Below are 23,891 nucleotides of genomic sequence, written 5' to 3' on the forward strand. Positions count from 1 at the left end.
TTCTCATTCTACACAAATAACATTTTGACGTTGATTTGGTCAATCACATTAAATTTTTAATTTATTTCAAATGATTTTTTTTCTAGCATATTTTTGTTTACAGTTTAAATTCTATTAACGTTTGTAAGTCAAATGTATTTCAAAAATGCTGCGGAACAGACACACAAATCCACTCAACATCAAAAATAAAATACGACTCGTTTTCTTTCTACTCATGTAATGGCAATAGCAAATCAAAATAAAGTAAACGATTCGAATTTTCCGACGATCCCACAAATCCCATTTGAAAGAAAACTAAGCTAATGTAATAAGGACGAGTCTTCTTTCTTTTTACCTAATTTTTGTCAAACAATTAACGCGTTCTAAATCACATTCCGTGATTTTTCGCCAATGCAATGGAAAAAGTCGACAAACCTATATTTTCGTAACCGTTTGATGTGCCTTTCTGTTCGCTCTTTAATAAAAAAATAAATATGAAAGATCAAAATGAATGTGAATAAACTATATCAAACTTAGGTGTACGGGTTAAAAATAGATAAATCTCCATTTTTTTTAGCTTGAATGGAACATTTAAAAGCGTTTGCCAAGCGATTCACATTTGACATGGAACGTGAAACGAGCTCAAAACTATGCTGATAGCACAGTGAAGTTGATCTAAATTTTGTGGAATTTTAATGATTAAATATGGGTGCTCATTTATCATGCATTAGTTAACCAATAGATGTGCATCGATGATGTCGCTTCAATGATGCGCGACAGACAACAAATAATATTTGGTGAATAAACCGACGACAAAAAAATGCGGTGGCGACATAAAAGAGTGTGGTAAATCAAATTATTAAATTACTTTAAAATTGTGATTATATACCGCAGCACATAGCTTGGCAAATGGAGAGAATGAGGCGAAAAAAAATGTGAAGAGCAGAGAGTCCTACCTCACTCCGGTTTTGATTGTGTTTATATTGGCAGCCGACATTCAATTTATATGTTGCATATCGGTTTCAATGATTGCCATTTCGAAATATATGCACACACACACAGCCACTCGCCACCGCCATTAAATAGGAATATTTTATCAGCAAGCGGGAGTGAGTGCACTATTCAATATAATTTTGCGGAATCCGGTGCATCAAACATAAACATATTTAATGTTGCGTACGGTGGAGATGATGTGTATTCAGCGGTTTGCGTGTATTCAAAACGATTTCCATTTGTAAACCGATTTTGAACGCAGTCAAATAAATTGAGCATGTTTTTTTTACTCTGTGTTTTTGCTGTTGCTGTTGCTGTTGATGCCGTCGCCGCTGTCATTATTCACTTGAAATTTATAAATGCTTTGAAAATTGTTTGCATTTATGCTGGGGATAATTCGTTGGATTACAGCAAATAATAGCAGTTCAACTGTTAATAGAGTGATTTTAAATGCGTGGCAATTGTTTTCCATTTGCTGATAATGCCGTGTGTGTGTTCTTTTTTTCATGGTTTTCACCTCTTCACGCCGACCGAAAAATATCGACAGCAACATTTTCATTTGGCCCATTCGAATTACATCTATCCGGTGGACGTTAAAATTTACTTCTTTTTTATGTGCAAATTTGTTCAAAACATTTGCTGTTTTGTTTTCAATTTAGTGTATTGGTTTTATTTAATGTCAACGTTGTCGTGGCTTGGGCTCAACGGTGGGACGCGCACGCAGTGTGTGTTTTTGTTGAATTTTATGCATGAATAATGAGTGCACGGTATGTGTGCGGTCAAAGTGGTTTGCGAATAATTCTATTTTGTGTTGTTTAACCAAATGTAAAGCCTATTAAATTGCATTATATATTTTTAATATGCATTTTGCGGATCAATTCACTGGCGCGAATCATATTTTCTATGGAATAGTTCCATTGCAAATGGGCTATGTGTGGTGTATGTGTGCCTGTTTTTTTTCGCTCTGAAATAACACAAAAATACCACATACCGATTCGAACAATCTGAAACCGCAAACTCGAAATAAAACCACAGTTCTTTGCTATTTCATTTTAAATCTTTTACTACTACACGGTTTTGTTAAGCCAAATTTGAACGAAAAAGCCTGAAAATTCAAACCAAAATCAACGCTGAACACACATACACCAGAGCGGTCAACGAGCGCTCGTTCGTTCGTTCGTATGCGAACATGTTCGTTTGTTCGTTCGTTCGTTCGTAGAATCTACGAACATGTTCGTTCGTTCGTTCGTTCGTTCGTAGAATCTACGAACATGTTCGTTCGTTCGTTCATTCGTTCGTAGAATCTGCGAACATGTTCGTTCGTTCGTTCGTAGGTAAAATTTCATTTTTTTTTCAAACATAAAATTTTCTTATTTCTTAAAAAAATATAGGAATAATCCTATGTACTCAATAATACTGTAAGCACTGTAATACTGTAATTTTCAAGTTGTGAACATTATTTTCGCACAAAAAATTTTACGAATATTTTTTTGAGTTTCCACTTGCACAATTGGATGCATAATAATGCAATAAGCAATAATAATGCTGGTTTCAAATGTTGTGAAACGAAGAAAGTGATGCATACGGAGAGAGAGATAGAAAAAAGTGACAAAGACAGTGTTCATCTCTTTTTGCCAAGTATGGTGTGCACATTTCAGATTCGTCTTGTTGCTGTGATATCATGAAGCACGTTGTCGCTCGAACTGTGTGTGTTGTACGATCACAGAACAAAACATTGTTTAAACGTATAACTGTTTTGCACGTGGCGATTTAACACAGTGCGTAAAACACACACTGTTTGTTTCCATGTGATTTAAATCATCACTGCAACAAGTCTCTCTGAATTGCACACCATAAATGACAAAAAGAGATGAACTTTGCTGTCTTTGTCATTTTTATCTCTCTCACTCTCTCTCTCTGTATGCATTACTTTCATCATTTTACAACTTCCACGTTCATGTCCAGCTAATTATCATATCATTCTATTCTCGCCAGCGGACACACAAACCACAATGAGTGAAAGTAAGATTTTCAGCGATGTTTTTTGTTGAGTGAAGATGTTTTTAATTAGTTTTAAGTATTCAATTGCGCAAGTGGAAACTCAAAAAAATATTCGTTAAATTTTTTGTGCGAAAATAATGTTCACAACTTGTAAATTACAGTATTACAGTGCTTACAGTATTATTGAGTACATAGGATCATTCCTATATTTTTTTAAGAAATAAGAAAATTTTATGTTTGGAAAAAAAAAAATGAAATTTTACCTACGAACGAACGAACGAACAAACGAACATGTTCGTAGATTCTACGAACGAACGAACGAACGAACGAACATGTTCGTAGATTCTACGAACGAACGAACGAACGAACGAACATGTTCGTAGATTCTACGAACGAACGAACGAACAAACGAACATGTTCGCATACGAACGAACGAACGAGCGCTCGTTGACCGCTCTGACATACACACAAAAAAAAACGACGGAGAGGGAACTGATCCAACCGCAAAAATATCACGAACGTCGAGAAATGCGGAGCACAAATGTTACACAAATCCAACCTGCTTCCGAATTTTATAGCATATCGGTTATAATGTTACAATGCGATAGAGTTTGCCGTGGGTGTAAATAAACACCGAAATTAATACGAACGAAAATGTTGAAATTCCAATTATGAAACAGAATGCAATCGACTGATTTAAATATGCACTTATGAATTAGAGAACCTGTGGCATTTGCATATTTTGGATATTCAATTCATGTGTTATATCATTATATCGTTGTTTCTGTTGATGATGGTGATGGTGGTGGTGGTGGTGTGCGAACGATTTTCAAAATGCATAGAACATTCTCAGATAGTGAGTGTGCGTGTGTGTGATTATATGTGTTTATATTCTGGATTCCATCGTGTACGAATAATGATTCTTTTTTCTGAATTCCTTTTTGTCATTTCATTTCCAAGTGCCATATCCGATGTTTTCTGCAATTTATAGCGCAGAGCTCACATATTTATTGTGCACACATTGGTGTTCAGAATGCGAACAAACCCGGGCACCGAGACAGAGGGAGTGAGTGAGTGAGCGAGCAAGCGGATGGATGAGCGAGAGGGACTGTAAATTGGCAACCACTTTTCATTTTATTTACCTCGAAAATTAATCTGACACCCGCTCAACATAACATTTTGGACACATACAAAATGCAAATCCATTTATTATTTGAGTGCGGTGAAGACTGTTTCACTTCTCCGGTCGACACTCGTTTTCATGTACCATTGCATTGCTTGTGTGGTTTCCATCCGGTTGGTTGTTTGACGATGATATCGCAACACGATTGCCTGCTCCTCCTGCCGCGCTGTCTGCGCGCTCCATTCATTCGTTCCACCAACACCACCACTACCACCATATGTGCATATTGAAACCAAATTATACAATGTATAAACGTTCCTCTTCCTGCAAATATTATTCTGAACACCTCGATCACTCTTTACCCTTCCTATTCTTCTCATCTATTTCCCTCGTTCACTTTTGCCCGGTTCGTCCATTCAAAAGATTCATTTCCATTTTGCTCGTTTGCTTGCTAAAACCGTTTCGCATACATAGCATATACACACAGTCGTATAGTCACATCCACAATCTAACTACTATTATCATTCGTTTCGCTCTACATTCCGGGAGGGAAAGTATTCGATGAGAGCGAAGACCATGTTTCAACACATATTACCATCCCGATTATACATTCGGAGCATCTTTTCTGACGTTCAGCTTTTTCAGTCTGGTTGATGTGCATTTTCCATGCTCTTTTTTGGCATTCGGGTACATCGACGCTGTTGAGTTTCGAGCAAATGCGAATGGTTGTGTTTGCAAATTAATACATAACGAGTCGTTCTAACTCTCATGATATAGACAAATAATTTCGATGAAGAATGGTGCGGAGTGAGTTAAACATGCAATCAAAATCAAGTGTGTCTGTTGGAATGAGTCGACAAATCTGACATGATATACAAATGGGGTCTCGCTCTCTCTCTCTCTCTCTCTCCCTCTCTCTCCTTCAAGCCACCCTCATTTCATATGCATGAATTTGTGTGTTTGTGTATCGTATTAAATTTGTTATTTATGAAATTTAATACAATTTTTACCGGTTTAACTGATGCGGATGTCGTTTCCACTTCCATTACAACTTGAATTTTCCAAGTATTCGCTGTCGCTGCTTAAATTATGCTCTCATGTACATTTGTACATTTCCATGTCAAATGCTTTTTGCGCGGAAAAGATTTACTGTTGCATCGCTAAAATGTACGTATGCTTTAATGATTGTATCGTACATAGAGAGAAACACAACCTCAAAATGTGATACAATGTGTTTTATGTGTTTTGAAGATCTGAAAATCATCGCACATATTTGAATGGGTTTGGTTTTTGTACACAGTCGTTGTAATGCTAACGAGAGCATTTTATCTGGTGAGTTAGACTAACTGAAGTGCTGGATGATTGCTGACAGCAACTTGTATTTCGATACACATACAATTTCTTTTCATTTTCCATCTTGTCAACAATGCACACAGTACAATGGCAAATACAACGGATTGTTGTTCAGCGAAACAACATTTTAAACAAGTTAAAGAATACAGGGAGAGAAAACACACATAGCCACTACTGACTCATTTCGAATAAAAAAGCGAGAAAGAGAGAGAGAGAGAAAATGTGGAGAACACAATTCGCCCGACATAAACCCGAAATGCAACTGACTCTTTGCATAACTATTTCCAATGTTTACATTTTCTATGCTCGACGGTTTAGCACTTGAGTTTGGGGATGCACTACACATGCATATGTACACAACATGACTTTTTCGTTCGCAACAATTTCAAAGGAATGACACGACAACGATAACTGGATCTAACACGGAGCAGTGCCTGGTATCATCGCCATAACATGCGCAACCATATCCACCCATGTGGAATTTGAATTGTTATCCAAAAACATGAAATGTGGTGAAACATTAATTAAAACGGAAAATTCCGAAAATAAACTTAACATATGTACTTGTGAACGTACATTTCGTTCTGTCCAACGTTATTCGATTTATGACCGAGTCCAATATTTGAAGATTCATAAATAAAAACTAATAAAAAGTACCAATAGAAAGAAGAAATTGTCATGTGCATTTTGACTTTATAGTATTACCATTCTTCCATTGCAATGGAATTCATTTGTGTTTTGTTTTGTTTCGTTTTGTTTCGTTTCAATTTTCAAATCATACCTCTGCAGTTATATATAAATATCATTCTCCATTTTTTCATTCGCTTCTGCTGCAAAACAAAAGCAAAGGGAAAAAAATTGGCTCGCATCAAATAAACGAGAGCAACTGACAATACAACAAGTGCACACAATGCACGTACGTGAACTCTTCGTAAAATATCAAACCAAAAATAGAGAACGTTTAACAAAAGTTTCCACTTTTCATGTAATATCAATTGGATAGCACAGCATCCATTTCCCGCAGCCGAACATAAAAGCCAGAAGCGACGTACAGCAAGAAGTAAATAAATGGAGAGAGAGAGTGAGAGGAAGAAAGAATAGAAGAGTGGGAGGGAACGAGAAAGAGAGAAAAATGAATGCACAGATACCACAGCTAAATTGCAAAAGGATCAAAAAGAAATGTAACGAAGCTTAGCCTTCTCGACTACCCAACAGTAGAAAAAAACATAGTGGAAAGCTATGATATCGCATTGCTGCACTGCTAACAATTTTCAATATCTGTGTAACATCCGTTTTTTTCCTTTCTTCCTCTCTCTCTCTCTCTCTCTCTCTCCCATTCTCCATCCACACTCCATGCACTTTTTCCAACCACTTTCTATTTATTCAGTTCTCGTTGTCGCTTTTTTGTCCCCACCGAGCGCTGACTTTGTGTGAGCACTTGTTCGTGTATGTGTGTGAATGTGCCAAATATGTGTGTGATCAGATATAACCTCATTTTTATTGTGACAAGTTTTTTTTCCCCAACAAAGTTCTGAACTGTGAGGTAAAATCTGCAGGGCGAATGAGTGTAGGATGATGCATTGAAACAACGAGAATTTAAAAAAAAAATCACAAAAAAAAGAACAACGGATTTCAAAATTTCATGACATTTTTCTCTCTCTCTCGCAAAACTTCACTTTTAATTCTATTTACTTTCAACTTTTTTAACTGCTGTTTTTCTGTTGTTGTTGCAGTTGCATTCCCTTCGCTATTCAACGCATAACAACAACAACAACAACATCAAATTATATATAGTGTAGGGAAAAAAGGAACAAAGAAAGCGTTATACGCACACAAACACTAAAGCTTTGGCAGAGTAAAAAAAGGAAATGTTACTCGCGCTTTCACATGATTGCATCTGAAATCCTTTTGGCAAATGGATAATTTTTTTTCCACTCTATCTCTCCCTCTCCCTTTCTCTTTGTGTGTAACAGAGGTATGGAAAAACGTGGAAAGGGAGAGAGAATAAAAAAAAGACATCGAATGAGCTTTATTCAGCTTGAAATGTAAACGCGATGATATTTGCAAGCTTCATATACGAGATGCGATAGCAGCACTGCAATCGTGTTTTATTTACACTCGATCCCGTTCTCCTTGATTATCACATATACAATGCACTTGCTTTTGCACTGCATCACCCACCACTGCCACTACCACCCCTACCATTGCTATACGCAGAGCTACATTTTAGCTGAACATAATCAGTGCACAGTTTCCCTCACGCCAATCAACCATTGTAAGCGGTACACAGTTCACGTTCCGAGCAAAAGATGAGAAAACGACGAACGATGTAAAGCGGAAACAACAATGACGATTGTTATTGCCACTGCTGCCACTCTGGTATGGCACACTGGGAGCATGATGTGCTACCATATTTCCAAACCGACCGACCCACCAACCAACCAAACGACCGACCGACCGACCGATCACTGTTTAGTTCCATCTCATGGAATAGTTTTATGTACGGAAAATGCCGTAGTTTACTCCCTTGTCACCCAACCGAATGTAGAACAGAAGAGAAAAAAAACAACAGCGACACAAAAAGAAATATGGAGAGCAACAGTAGATTGAATTTTGAATTCCGATTCGTTTTATTTCATTCGGTTGATGTTTCGAGTTTTCATTCCAATGTGAAATTATGTACAGTGTTCAGTGTTCGCTCTCTTTTCCGTTTGCATCCTTCATCATTTTCGCATTCGCCACAATGCAATGTTGCAAATTTGAAAAGTTATGTCGAGTGTGTGCGGGTAAATAAACAAACTGAGTGAGTGGCAGTGGAATGGTGTGGCATAGCCAAAGAGTAATGTCTGAAAACCATTTTACAAGCCATTTCAAAACCACTTTTCCATTTTTCGTGCGCTCACTCTTTCTCTCTTCGCCATATTTTTCTCGACGAAGTTTACACAGTGCAATCGTTGATTGTACAATGTACATACGTACGAGATGCTCCACAGCATCAATGAGTGAAAACAACTCATTTGGCCAACGAGCAAAAGAAAACTTGAACAAAGAGAGTGGAAAAAAGGAGAAAGAAACACACACACACAAAGTATGAATGGCAAACGTTGCAAAGGCATTCATTATATTCGTCGCATATTTATCACACTTTTCTATTCCAAGTGCAATCCGTATCTATTGTACCATATTGCTTTCAAAATACTTTCTTTTTTTTGCCCTACCATATCAACCAATATGCTGTACCCGATAGTGCAGGTACTTCGACGTCTGCAACCACACACATACACACACAATGGCGCCGCGTTGGAAAATGGATGAATGGCATATTTAAGTGTTTTGAATTGCAATGGGATGAAACAAGGGCATTTTTACCATTCTTCTACTTTGAATCCAAAGAACAGAGAATTTTCTGTTGCCACTTCTCCTTCGGCACACTACTTAAGTAGAGTATAATGCACACATGATTAAAGCATGACATACTGTTCGTTGCATTTAAGTTTCCTAGTCTTAGTAAAGTATCTGCGTAGTGTGAGTTGAGGAGAAGCGGAAAAGAAATGAAAAAGAAAAGAAAAATAGAGAGAAAGTCATTTAACTACATCAACAAGCAACGAAGGAATAAAGTCGCGAGCTTTCATGTGTGAACTTTGATGAATGTTGGCATAGTCGAGAGTTGGGGAAGTTCAACGATAGTTAAGCCCTTAACAATATGGCAATGTAGATTATGGAACATAAGAAACACAAGCATTATTAATCTCTTCCATTTTGGGTACTCGCACAATGTAAATGTGCAACTTGAAATACATGAAATATCAAAGAAAACAGTAGAAACATTTGCTAGAATCAACTTATGCTCCCATTTTTTTGTTGCCTCTGCTTTTGCTACATTACTCTGCGTTGCATACATCGCTTCGTTTCCTATATGAACAACCAATGCGATTTTTTTTTGGGTCTCTGATTTGCCGTACGTATGTACCATTCAACGAATGAAGTGGTATGAAGTAACCGAGAACGTTTGCGGTAATCCAACGTTTTTTATGTAGTACAAGACGATAAAAGTTTTGTGCAAATGGAAAATGGAGAGAATACGCTTGAGAGATGGAGAAAAATTGTTTATCCAAAAATGCAAGTCAAGTATTGTATATAGGTCATGCTGGAACATTTCTAGCACGTTTGCATATTTTGTGGAAATTTTGAATCATATATTCGCTGAAGCACTACAATCGAATAAAAACTTTTAAATGAACAAGCATACACACATTGAGAGAGTCGCAGAAAAACACGAAGTGAAAATAAAACTGTTGAAAGCAAATGGTTCTAAGAAAACCAATCCACTCACTCATTTTGTAACAATGAAATCTAATTTGTTCATTTTTGTTTTGGTTACAGGGCCCGCCACAGCAAGGACCAATTAAGTTCACAATTGCCGACACCCTAGAACGAATAAAAGAGGAATTTAATTTTCTCCAACAACAGTATCACACGTGAGTAATACCGCCACATTTATTTATGGCGGGTGTCTCGTTGACGAGGCGGTTCTGTTAATTTATATATCGTTTGGTTTTTTTTTCTACATGTTTGCAGATTGAAACTAGAGTGTGAAAAACTAACAAATGATAAAACCGAAATGCAAAGGCATTATGTGATGGTAAGTAACTTTTTTATTCCGTGTTTACGTTTCTTCTCCGTAAAGTAATTAATTTTCAAATGCAATACGTTTTTTTCCCTCACGAGCGAAAAAGATAAATCAACTTAACGGTGAGGTTCACATTGCAATTGTTAAAGCAGTTAGTGGCTCACTTTTCCGACTATAATCCCATTGCTCAGGCAACAAATTTGCTCCGTCGCTGTTTTCGTAACAAAACTTTTTAATTAGTTTATTAGTTGGTTTAATTAGCCATTTGAGGAATTTGCTTAAATGCTTCAAGATGAGTAATCGGATACTTCATATCGAAGCCATGTTTATTCCCTAATTTCTAATTTTTTTTTTTTCACTTTTGGTCTTCATTTAAATTTGAAACCTGAACGGTCTTCACACTGCAGATGATGTTCAACATTATTTAAAGCTAAATGATGTGCAGTAGTTTTATTGTTGCTAAGTGAAAAATGTGGTTAAATGATTTTTGAAATGATACATATTATGCGGGTTGTGTCAATTAAACGAAGGGATCTATCAATTCAAACGTCATCCAGTGGATGAGTTGAAAAAGAACATTCGATTGATTTCATTTCGATCTGAATTCCCACATCCCGAATAAATGCGTCTGCATGTCAAAAATGAACGAAACGTGTCAAAGTGAAATTCCACACGAGAAAATTGAACGAAAAAGAAGAAATTGGCTTGATAGACGGTATTCGATATTGTTAAATTCCACTTCGAGTGGGTGCATAGTAAAATGAAGCCACACGAACGTCATGATTTGGAAATCACAATCGTTTTCGATCACATTTCGTTCGAACGGAATTTTAAAGCTGCCATGAAACAAAGACTCCACATCGTCTGGCGGGAATATGTGGTCTTATCATGCAAAACCACATAGAAAATACGATGCCATTGATTTGCAGTCAAGTTGCGAGTGTTCATTCAACATCAAATACCACTATCGGAAAATTTAGAATCCCAAATACGTTTACATTAAACGGCATCACTGAAAAATTGGTACCTTTCGTCCCAACGGTGTGGTTGTGGCAATGGTGTACGTTGAATTTGTTTGGAGTTTCCATTTGATAGCTGTGTCCGTGCTCATTTGCAACATGTACACATGCGAAAAATGACTTCATTATCTCTGATTTTGGCTTTTGCGAAAATTTCATATGATCAAGCTGTGATAAAAATTGAGGTAGCCAAACTAAATTATCATTCGTAATGATAAATGCGGAGGATGAGTGTGTGAATGTCACTTCTGCTTACAACCAACATTTTCTCCCATTGCATACGAATGGGCCGAATGTGTGGATTGTTGTTCTGAAGCGTGAAAATGTAAAAGCATTGCCAACTAAAATAAAAACTCACATGGCTCAGTCTCACTTTCTCACCCAGTGAGAATGGAAGGTTAGATGAACTGCGACAGGTTTAAACTACAGTAACATTTTTGAATGTTGGCACAAGAGATACCTTACTGACACTCAATTATATTTAGTTCAGTAATCAACGTCGCAACAACCAAGCTCACATCTAAATACAACACACAGGTAGACACATGTACACTTGGTATGGATAAAATGTATATAGACATTGTGCGTTGTATCATGCACTTTGTTTGCTTCATAAACATGTTTGTCGACGTTTTCCGTTCCGTAATGGAACTGTACAAATAAGCCATAAGCCTTTTTACGTTCAATCATTCAAAGTTGCTCGTTGCAATGCACACAAATAAAATGGACGAAAACACATCCAGCCCACACCTCACTTGCTCGCTGGCTCGCTTTTACGTGCGCGCACTTACCTCTCTGCTTTTCACAACATGAAACACAAATCGTTAAATAACGTTTCAAGCGTAAGCAAAGCTTTCATGCATTCAATCGTGTCAATTGGCTCAGTTGGCACCGATTCAATATTTAATTCGATATCGAAAAGACAGCTTTTGCTGTACATGGCATTTAAACATCATTCTACCATTCAGAATCCCAGATTTTAATACCGGAATACATTCTGTTCATTTTTCTCCTTCTTCTTCTCTATCTGTTGGGAATGTAATAAGATTTGTATGGACGTTTTGTTCAATGCTATACAACGACACTACGCAAACTGCTTGTTCCATTGAATAAAAGCTATAATTTTCAAACATGAGTGGTTGGTTCAGATAAAAGCTTTGTAATTACTTCAATCGATAGCGATTATAATAATTTCATACATTCAACATTGTATAAAGGCGAACTGAGTGGCGGTGGTGGCGTTGACGGCGACGACGATAATTTGCGACAGGGAATTTTCAATGAGTGGAAAATTATGAAATACTAACCATATGTGCAGATATGTGGTTAATTTGCGACCACTTGAAAATGCTCAAACGCTTCCAGCCACATCAATATGAGCGCAATTCACCAACTTAAAATATTCACACACATAATTTGCGCTCTTGATTCAATTTAAAAAGTCAGTTGCAGCCAGCCGAATATATTGACCGGGTGTTTTCCTTCCTTCCACTGTAAATCGATAGCCGAAGAGGGTTCCTTTCATTCACAATTAGTCAGAACTTTGAATTCCATAGAATTCCACCCAAGAGAACCGCTCGGCTGTAAATAATAATAAAATATTCAAATTACTATTTGAACGGTTTTAATTAAAATTAATTAAATAAATAAATTGATTTTACAGAGGAGGTCAAGTGAATTCTATCTTTTGTGATTCGAATATTAAATGCCATAAATCGATGACCGAAATATGCCTGCAGCAACATAATTTGGTCGGTATGAAGCGATTTCGGCTATGAAAGTCGTTTGAAGTGAAATTAATTGTATTTATAATAAATATTGAAACTGGATCGATTTCAATGGAATTAATATTTAAACGACGTGTAACAAAGACAATCCACAAACAGTGGTAACTGTGCTGACAGCATTTACATTAAATGCTCATTTTTCTTCCAATGAAATATGTCCCATTAACAAAGTCGGTATAAGCTTTGTAGAAGAAAAAAAATAACAAGGGGCCGCAAAAGCCGTAGAGCAATTGAATTATTCATTAATTTAATTCTAGTTATAAGAAGTGCTTGAAAGTATAACTCATGAACTGTAACAGTTCAAGTGTAATAAAATTGGGGAGTGATTCATCAGATGTTACTACACAATTTCGACATTATATTCCATTTTGTACATACGGCACAGATACTTGAGACAACAGCATATATATTTTTGCATATTTTCAAATGAACTTTATAATTAGATTTTCCCTTTTTCGAATATTTGCATTCATTATATTGTTATGAAGTTGCAGCATATTTGAACTGGTCTGTATATAAAACATGATTGGCTTTCAAAGATTTAAATGACAATGGGATGGTGAACGTCAAGTGAATCTTAAGTAAATAGACAAATTTTCGGGGTGAACACGTAGTAAAACAATAAAACCAAAAACTGTTGCCAAACGAATTTTCACGTGAATGAACGTGCATCAAAATATGGAGGAACTTCAACTAAATCCGGTTATTCGACGGGAATTTGTTGAAGCATAAAGTTTTGTAACAACATTTGCTTCTGGTGTTCATTCGCTTCTGGCCGGATAACGGGAAATTTGTGGGAAAACATGCAAAAATGGAATTGGAAGGAGAGAAAATTGCTGAGAAAGCTATGTGATTAATGTTCGAAGAATATTTATGGAGCGATTAGCAGAAATGAACCCTCTTTCCCATCATCAAAACGGTTAATTCGAAAACAATCATGCGAATAAATTAATGACATGTCATGTCAGAATGACAATCATTGAGCGATTTTAGGCTATCATAACAATCGATTAATCAGATCGTCATATTTACAGCCATTTTTAGTCGACAGCTTACATTTATTGATTTGGCCTTTGCCATGCAAATGTAACATACACTTAAAATCTAGTTAGAAATACATTTGTCAAAGTTTCGAAACACTTAACGGCAGCAATGTATTGGAATGTTTTGCTTTGTGTGTGTGTGGGTATATATGTTCATTATGAGCTTAGTGGAGACAGTCGAAGAGGTGTAAATGTCTTGCTTCGGAATAATCTATTGGCGACAACAAGACTAAGTGGAAAATTTGAATAAATCTCATTTTTATAGCTTCAGTCTACATTTTTTTTTCTTCTTCTCCTTCTTTTTCTGTATTCGCATATGGCAGGGGAATTGTGTAAGCTTGCGCGTTGAATTGCCCTCACCACTTGGGGCTTCAACAACTTGTGTTTAACTTATTACAAGGGATTCTCAATATGTTCTATGTTACATGGAGTGAATACACATTTATATTGCGTTACTACATAGTGTCGAATGTTTGTTATCTGGCCCAACTGAACAAGGCTTACTCTTCGACTTCTTCGAGAGGCTGCACACATACACACACACACACACACGGCTCATTTGATTAGGCAGTACGGCAGAGTCATATTCCATTCGGTGCACACTCCACACGCACTCACTTTAACATTCAGTTGGAAAATTATCTCATTATTATTACTAATGTGCGGCTTTCACACAACCTTTTGACTTGTCGCCTCACACTTTCGGTTTCATTGCCTAATAATAATAAAATGGATGATTATTATTATCAACTCATGTCGGCTTAACTATAGTTAACTATAGTCTCTCACAGACAGCACTATTGGATAACCCTTGTCCAATTTTCAGCCAATATATCAATCCATCCATATTTTCGGACAACTTCACTCATATTGTCTTATTTTTTGGCCAACCCTACTACTATTATACATACTATTGTACATTTGGCGCTTGGAGGTAAATTAGTATGAAGTTGGCCACAAAATGAGACAATATGAGTGAAGTTGTCCGAAAATATGGATGGATTGTCATATTGTCCGAAAAAGAGACACCTATTGGAAATTTTTCGTATCTGCGTATTTAATGTAATTTTTATTTTACATGCCTTATGCCCAATGCCCATATATCAATCGTGCATATTATTTTAAAATCAATATTATTGGTTCAATAACAATTATTTGTGGTTGATCTAATTAGAAAATTTTGATTTGATCGACCGAAACAGTATTTCTAGCTAGAAATGACATTAATATCCTAATCATAAATAATTCACGTATTTTGAGGCATTTACTGTCTAAAGGCAGAAAGCCAGCGAACGAAAAAAAAAATGGATCATCACCACGTTGTGAGATTCCACACATCAATGAAATACACTCAATGATAAAATACCATTGACGCTACTTATAAATTCACTACACATCACTTTAATACCATACGAAATGGCACGAGCTTACATCGACACAAAATGCTTTATCCGTTTTATAAAAGCGATGAACAGTGTTCCATTTTTTTTCTCCACTCTCAAACCAATTTCAAGGGAAACACAGCAGACATACAGAGTGAAAAACGTTCGCTATTTTTTTTTGTTCATCCACATTTCACTATGTACCCATACAAAGGAAAAACATCACGTTTATCTATTGAATTAACCATCAATGAACGTTTTTATCTTTAATGCATTTTCGTGCTATTCAAGCTGTATTTGTTGTTGTTGTTTGTTTGTTCGAAATCCCGATGAAATCACATTTGATGAACATATGTACACGTTTGATGCATACATAAAATAATCCTGATGTTGTCAAAGCGAGTGAAAAGGATGTGTGTGTGTGTGTGTCTGTTTTTTTTCTCGGTTGAAGCATAGAAAAACATAGACACTCGGAATCCAAAAAAAAGCTTGGCATAATCTCGTGATTGTTGTGTGCGTGTGTGAGTGTGAATTTTGAATGATAGAAGAGAAAATTGAGGAGGGAAAAAATCGCTCTTCCGACGAAATTGTGTTGACAGTCACCAACAACAACAAAAAAGATGGAAAACGTTAGTGATGTGTATGAGCAATCATAAAAGCAATTTTATTTATTAAGCTGTTCCAAACGCATTTATTTGTAACAAAGCCCTTGGTTTCATTGATAAAAGTGGGACAGGCAGCAAAAAAGCCAAAATAAACATATATAGACAATAATGGCTGCGTAAATATTTAATAGCCATATTTTGATGTTGAATTTTTTTTTCCCTCCATCTCGAGTTTTTCAAATGATTTTTCACAAGTCCTAAAAAAATAATCAATACCATTGAAACAAAATCATTTTAAACATCTATTTACTAAATAATTTTTTATCATTTTTACAGTACTACGAAATGTCGTATGGCCTTAACGTGGAGATGCACAAACAAGTAAGTGAAAAAAAAGTTTTTTCTTTGCTTTTCTTCCGGTTTTTCTTCATTCAAATTGAGGCAGAAGTTATTCGAATCTTAAAATAAAACACCAGATTTATGGTTTTGAACGATTGCCAAATTGTCGGAAAATGTGGGATTTGAGAAAATAGATAAGAAAAAAAAGAACGAGGGATGATAAAGACAATGATCAATAAAATGATGAAAATTTTCGAGCTATGTGTATCTTATTTGGCTTTGAAATATTTATGACTGTAACATTATTATTATTGACATTTTTTCCCATTGCTATTTTTCATATACATCTCGCTGAAGAAGATACAAATCAAATTTTATTGACATTCTCAGTCGAGAATTCCATGCCAAATACATAAGCTTTATATAGATTGTATACACCACCTACGGATGAAAAACCGCCTTGATTCTTTGCCTGATCAGTTTTGTTTCCGCTTACTTTGTTTTGTTTCACAATATGTTCACCGTACTGCGGGCACGGCGATGAAATGACAACAACAATAACACGTATTTCCAATGTAAACATAAGACGAGCTCTAATGACACGACGCTTGTGGTGATAGTTGAAGATTTCAATCACATAAGCGTATGCAAGGCCGATAATCAAGTAGCCTTTCGCGCAAACCGTATAAATCCTATGCTAGCGTGTCTGTATTTTGTGTATATATTGACCGCTCAACGTATGTTGTGTGTATGACCACTAGAGGCAGGTCAAATGTTGTCGTCAGTATGGATTTCATAGCCGCGACTGCGGGTGTGAGAACACGGAGGCATTGGTGGTGTATTCAACTCATTGTGGGACAAATCAATTCAATCGTCATTCCACCTCGTTGGTTGTTTGATTAGTAATTTTGTTGCAATCCATAGTACAGCCAAGATCGCTTAATAAACGAATAAAAACGACACGCAGCCCTCTAGGCGAGGGACACTCAAAACAGTCATCGTACATACATTGAGCGGTCACTATCGATGCGTTCATTTGTGTGAGTGCGATTGTGTAAACGACAATTTTCGTGTTTAATATATGTACGATGACAGCTTTGAGCATTCCACGCGTAGGGGCGTCTTAGCGTCTTACGTCAAACCTTTCCCATGTATTTGTCGTCAAACCTTTCCCATTTATGTACGAAGAAAGCGACAATGGTACAGCATTCGAAATAGAATTGTAATCAATAACAATTTATTGATATGGAATTCTTATAGCCGACAATCGATTTCATCGCGCTTGCATACACACCCACATATACACACATATCATACAGTCATGTTGTTTGCTCAGCAGTCGAGAGGGATATTCGTCTTATTTGCGACCGAACAGCATATCATATTGGAGAATGAAATGCGTATCGAATCGAGCGTGTGTACGACGAGATTTGATTGCTCAACCAAACCGATTGTGAATGTATCAGCAAAATACGACAGCGATTTTCATGTCAGACAATGGCACAAAGTGGCAAATGGCTTGATGTTTGCTTTTTTTGGCGCTGTGCGCGTGCGATCCAACAAACTTGCAAACATTATTCCGATTTGAATTGTATTCATACCATGCGCTGGTCTAGTCCTTTCCATTTTATTTACTTTGAGTTTTTTTTCTGCTTCTGTATTTATCTGATTTTCATCCACATCAACCCTTTACTGCGGTTTACATATACAGCACAGTTTTATGCGCATTTCTCCCTCTGGATTTGCTGGAGCCTTTTCGGGTTTTTGTTTTCCCTTCTTTTTGCACCGTTTTGTGCAAATATTCTGATGCGCTCGGAAATGGTGAAAGGAAAATCATCAAGTTTAACACTGGAGTCGAATGTTATTTATTACTTTGTACGTTGTTTTCATCTCGTTTCGTCCTCTTCGGTTTGATTTTATCCACATTTTGCTTATTACAGTTTGCTGAATAGCTTGGAAAATTGTTTTTCTGCAAACGTCAAATCAAAATCAAAATAATTTAACCGAATTTACGTTGACCTGGAAAAGTCGAATATGTGATACTATTAAGGCTGAATGTGTAGCATCTTTTTGTTCTTACTTTAGTCACTGTGTGAACAAAAGTCCATTCTCAGCATTTGTTTATCACGGCAAATCAAAAGAAGAAGAAAAAGTCGAAAAGAGCAAAAGTTTTCGTGAAAATCCAAGTGTTGTTAAAACTTAAATCGAAATTTTCTGAATTCATATTTATTTGGAGCATTGAAGTTTCCTGATTTCATTATACCAGCTGCTGTTATTGTTGTTTTTTCGTTCATTCACCGCAATGAACGTGGTTCTAGATGCGGTGAAAATGTTCTTATGTTAACCTACTCTGTACAAAACGTTGCAATATTGCATGCATGTATGAAAGGCATTTGGCACCGAAATGCTCACCCACATTTTTATTTTGTGTGTGTGTGTGTGTGTGGGCCAACACAACAAAAGGAGAAAATCCATTTTTGCCATTTCACACGCGCGCACACAACAATGTGTAGACGTCAAATCGAAATCAAATAGACTGTAGCAAACTTTATCAAACCCCATGAGCATAGTTTATATATGTATAGGAACTCAACCATCGTATTTCACAATGATACTCGATTTTATCACTGTACACAGCATACAAAGACACATACAGATACGAGTGAATAAAAGAAAAGAAGACATATATAAAGAAGTACGAAGAAAAGAACAAAACGAAACGGGAAAAGGAAATACAATTTAAGCATGAGTGCACAGATTCAAATGGAGAACGAATGGGAAGACGATGAATTTTCATCTTATGTGCATTTGGCCTGCAAAGCGAATAAAATCGTCTTGTTTGCTATCTCGATTGAAATTGTGGGCGAGCGGGACAAGCGGCAGCGGCGGCGGTGGTAATGGCATATGATGATGGGAAGGGTGAATATTTTCTTCCATTTCATCCAAAATCGCATACCGATGTTGAATTGTGACGAACATGATACATGTACGGTTCATGTGTTGTTGCGTTGCTTTTCATGATTTTTGTGTTTGTTCAAAGTATCTGTACGAGTTGGTGCATACTTCATTTTTGCACACTTGGTCGGTGTGCATGTTCTTTTCCGGGCCTATTTGACTATGATACCTTCGTGGTTCATAGAAGATGTTCTTTACGTTTCTCCGTTGTGTTCCCTTCTTCACTTCTCCTATTTTTTCACATATCTTTTCACTTCATAGAGGGATAAGCGCGTGCAGATTTTCAAGCATACTAGATTCACATATGCCAGTGCCATTCACCGCCCCATAATAGACGTTTCAATAGATGTGCTACATTGTAGACAAGCCAAATGTGTTGAATAAATTTTTCACGACTTCTCTTATCTACGAACAACCATTCCCGTGAATTTGTCAAGTAAACAAGAAAGATCGGTTTGCAGGTCAAAAAGCTTGAAGTATTAAAGTAGAACTGATGGAGACTTAGATACCTGCTCAAATCACATCATGTGTTTTTTCGTCCTCTTGTTCCAAAGTAAATGTCTGGTCTTTTTTAAACGCTTTAATTGGATTCGTTTTTCTTTCTCTTCTTTAGACGGAAATAGCGAAGCGTTTGAGTGCATTGATAAATCAACTCCTTCCCTGTTTGCAACCAGAACATCAGCAATCCGTGCTACAAGCTGTTGAACGAGCCAAACAAGTTACAATGCCTGAACTGAATGCAATCATTGGCGTAAGTGTTACTTGATTTTTGTTTTTGTTTTTCGTGGCTAGAAAGATAAAGGTATTTGCCAAGTCGTGGTACTATTCGTTGAGAGTATTTTATTTATTGCGAAATTATGCTTAGGGCAAACGAAATTAGAGGTAGTTAACTGATTAGAATTTGAGTAATATTGTCATTAGTTTGATGGTGATGGTTTCGTTTTTGGAGAAAAAAAAAACTTTTGATTTTTTTAAATTTGCAAATGAGTTGATTTTATTTAAATAATTCTGAATTGGCCCTTACAATTGAATAACAGTAGTTGTGCTCGGAGTTTTTTTGCTTTCTTTATTTAGTTTTTTTTCGTATATGGAATATGGAATTAGAATGAATATACTTGATAAAATTTGAAATAGAAACGAATATCTAAATTTCGGACAACAATTAAAATTCAACAGAAAACAAATAGACTTCCTGTAATTATTGCAAAAATTTACGGTTTTTCTTTTTTCTCCCATTCTACTTTACCACACACGCACACAAACACGCATACAAATACAAAACAAATGCGTTTAAAATAAATACAGCAACAGCATCCAGCAATCCAGCAATTGATCGTAAGTTCGTAAAACGTGCTACTGATTTTGATGATAACCAATTGCACACGCTCGCGCATTTGTGTTTATTTTTCATTTCGTTCACATCATCATTATCGTCGTCATCATTATTGCTTTGGTTGTGTTCACACACAACGACAAAAATAAATCTCATTTCTTTGTTTTGCCATCATTGCTTTTCGTTGTTGCTTCACTTCTATGATGTACAAATCCTTTTCCACCTATTTTATTTAACTGTAAAAAATGTAATCTCCAAATGACGTTTGTTTATAAAATGCATGCATCGTTCTTTTTTGTTTACATTTCACATTGTAATCTGTTGCTTACAAATTAAATATTAATTGGTTTATGTATTTTTTTTTCAATACTAACTGCTTGCTTTACATTAAGCTAAAGGGCTAATCATTTTATCATTCGTTTTTTTTTCATCAATTCCAAATAAAACACTGTATTTGTCATGATGTTCTTGTTTTATCTCTCCATTTTCAATCATTTAATTCTTCTTTTTTTCGTTTTCCACACAATTCAACAGCAACAAATGCACGCTCAACAAATACCATTAACACCGCATCCGATACCAACACTGGCCGGATCGTTGGGTTCATTTGCTGGACCAATGGGTTTGCCACATGGCCCACAGGCATTACTGAAGGTACCACAAGATTTACACAGAGAAGACATCAAAGTACCGTTGGGTGGACCATCGGCCGAAGAACGATTGGTAAATATTTATTCAAAAAATTGCTTGTTTGATTTTCACTGAAAATAAAACCCGTTAAATTTTCCAGCGTAATTCCGTTTCACCAGCCGAACGTGAAAAGTATCGGCCACGATCTCCGGTCGAGGTTGAAGACAGTAAACGACGCAAAGAGGACAAATTAACCAACGTAAGTACAAAGATCAATGTTCGTTTTTTAAAACAAATGCTTTGGCATTTTATGACATTTTTTCTCTATCTCTCTTTTGTTTCGATGAGTGAAAAAGAAAAATCAAATCGCGGTTTTCAAATTTAGAATTTAAACTTAAATTAGAGCTTGACTAATGAAATGAGAAAAAAATAGAACAAACAAAACACAAAATAAGTCGATAATTGCATTTGTTTTTTTAGTTAAAATTTAAGTTGCCCTTGTTTCGATACTTTACATTCGGTTATTTCATTTTTCCTTGTTTTTGTTCCATTTTTTTTTTAATTTTTGGAATATCGGAAATAATCCAGGAGAGTGATGGAGAGAAAAGCGACCAGGATTTAGTTGTGGATGTAGCAAATGAAATGGTAAGTATTGTATCGCTAAAAAAAACACAATCAGAAAACAACACAATCAAAACAAAAATCGAACAGTTAATTGAATAAGAGCATTAAAATGCAACTAAGACTCATCTCTCCATTTCTGTCTATGTTCGCCATCATTTTTTTGGTTTTATTTTTCTTTGCTTACTTTTCATTTTCTACATCTTCATTTTCATTGCGTTTCTGTCAGATCAACATAGCGAAAATGTGCAATTAATTTGCAACAAAAAATCATGTTTATAAGAAAATGTTAACTGTTTTTTTTAATGAATGATATGCCATAGAATTTTTCCAATAATGCCGATTGTTTGATTTTTATTAAAGGAATCCCCATCGCCACGTGCAAACGGTGATCATGCAGTAGATTCTCGCGACAGCATTGGACTAAATGGAAATGACAAACCCGGCGGTAGCAGCTCAAAGCCTTCTGCTGAAAGACCGCCATCCCGTTCTGGATCCAGTTCATCACGTTCAACACCTAGTTTAAAAACCAAGGATGTAAGCAATCTGTAATGTGTGGGCTATTTCCAATGCAACGAAGACTAATTTAAAATTGTACACGTTTATTTTAGCTGGATAAGCCAGGAACGCCAGGTGCAAAAGCTCGATCAACAACACCGAATGCAGGCAGCGCTTCAGCTGGATCAAAAGGTGGCGTTCCACCGGTACCAGTTGGATATCCATCACCGTACCAACGACTACCAGATCCATACCGACCACCGGCAGAATATGGCAGAGCATTTGATCCACACGGCCATGTTCGCACAAATGGCTTGCCACTTACAGCACCACATCCAGCCGGAGGAAAACCGTAAGTAGCATCCACTATCGGGGGGAGCGGAACGAGATTTCTTAAATGTTTATTCTTTGTTTTTTAGAGCGTATTCATTTCACATGAACGGCGAAGGAACAATGCAGCCAGTGCCATTTCCAGCAGATGCGTTGAGTGGCCCAGGTATCCCGCGACATGCCCGTCAAATAAATGCATTGTCACATGGTGAAGTTGTGTGCGCTGTTACCATATCGAATCCAACGAAATATGTTTATACCGGTGGCAAAGGCTGTGTCAAAGTCTGGGATATTTCACAACCGGGAAATAAGAGTCCAGTCAGTCAGCTCGACTGCTTGGTAAGTGTTAGTATTGAATATACACTTCATTCGGATATTTGCAAACACAACGGTAAAACGGTTCTTAATTGATTTCCCTTTTTCGTTCACATTCCTTTAGCAACGAGACAACTACATTCGATCTGTTAAACTTCTACCTGACGGCCGTACATTGATCGTTGGTGGTATGTATCAAGAAAATTATTGTTATTTTGCAATTTACGTATGAATTAACCATGATGTACAATTTCTCAATTACAAGGTGAAGCATCGAACCTCTCAATTTGGGATTTGGCATCGCCGACGCCGCGAATCAAAGCCGAACTTACATCATCGGCACCCGCGTGTTACGCTTTGGCAATCAGTCCCGATTCAAAAGTATGCTTCTCATGTTGCAGTGACGGGCACATTGCCGTTTGGGATTTACACAACCAAGCATTGGTACGACAATTCCAAGGACACACCGATGGTGCATCCTGCATCGATATCAGCCCAGATGGTAATCGCCTATGGACTGGCGGTTTGGATAACACAGTTCGTTCATGGGACTTGCGAGAGGGTCGCCAATTGCAGCAACATGATTTCAGTTCGCAAATCTTTTCACTTGGATACTGTCCGACTGGTATGTACACATTTTGCAAGCGGATATAATAATCGACGCAAAATATCGAAAACCAAATCTAAATTTAATTTTAATTTAACCGTAAACAGGTGATTGGTTAGCTGTTGGAATGGAAAATTCACATGTAGAAGTGTTGCATGCCAACAAACCCGACAAATACCAATTACTATTACACGAAAGCTGTGTACTTTCATTACGCTTCGCCACCTGTGGCAAATGGTTCGTTTCAACTGGTAAAGATAATTTGCTGAATGCCTGGCGAACACCGTACGGCGCCAGTATATTCCAGGTAATTTTCCATTTTAAATGCTTTCACACTTCAATTGTTCA

General features: G+C 36.6%; 1 protein-coding gene across 16 annotated transcripts in view; it reads left to right on the top strand.

The window, feature by feature from the left end:
- LOC129580279 (protein groucho) overlaps positions 1–23,891 on the top strand; it is a 61,588-nt gene that overhangs the window by 37,109 nt on the left and 588 nt on the right. For 3 of the 16 annotated variants that reach the window (XM_055470556.1, XM_055470557.1, XM_055470558.1), the window contains 13 exons: positions 9,833–9,927; positions 10,028–10,091; positions 16,252–16,296; positions 19,823–19,960; positions 21,077–21,265; positions 21,333–21,431; positions 21,761–21,817; positions 22,157–22,330; positions 22,405–22,643; positions 22,711–22,960; positions 23,061–23,124; positions 23,202–23,561; positions 23,651–23,850. In XM_055470556.1, the coding sequence (XP_055326531.1) occupies positions 9,833–9,927; positions 10,028–10,091; positions 16,252–16,296; positions 19,823–19,960; positions 21,077–21,265; positions 21,333–21,431; positions 21,761–21,817; positions 22,157–22,330; positions 22,405–22,643; positions 22,711–22,960; positions 23,061–23,124; positions 23,202–23,561; positions 23,651–23,850 (1,974 nt within the window). Of the gene's footprint in view, positions 1–9,832; positions 9,928–10,027; positions 10,092–16,251; positions 16,297–19,822; positions 19,961–20,514; positions 20,545–21,076; positions 21,266–21,332; positions 21,432–21,760; positions 21,818–22,156; positions 22,331–22,404; positions 22,644–22,710; positions 22,967–23,060; positions 23,125–23,201; positions 23,562–23,650; positions 23,851–23,891 lie in introns of all 16 variants that reach the window. The other 13 variants (XM_055470553.1, XM_055470554.1, XM_055470555.1 and 10 more) reach the window with 7 other exon arrangements.

The sequence above is a fragment of the Sitodiplosis mosellana genome, unplaced genomic scaffold (assembly GCF_009176505.1).
Source record: "Sitodiplosis mosellana isolate CC-2019 unplaced genomic scaffold, AAFC_SMos_1.0 Smas_scaffold_1, whole genome shotgun sequence".
NCBI lineage: Eukaryota > Metazoa > Arthropoda > Insecta > Diptera > Cecidomyiidae > Sitodiplosis > Sitodiplosis mosellana.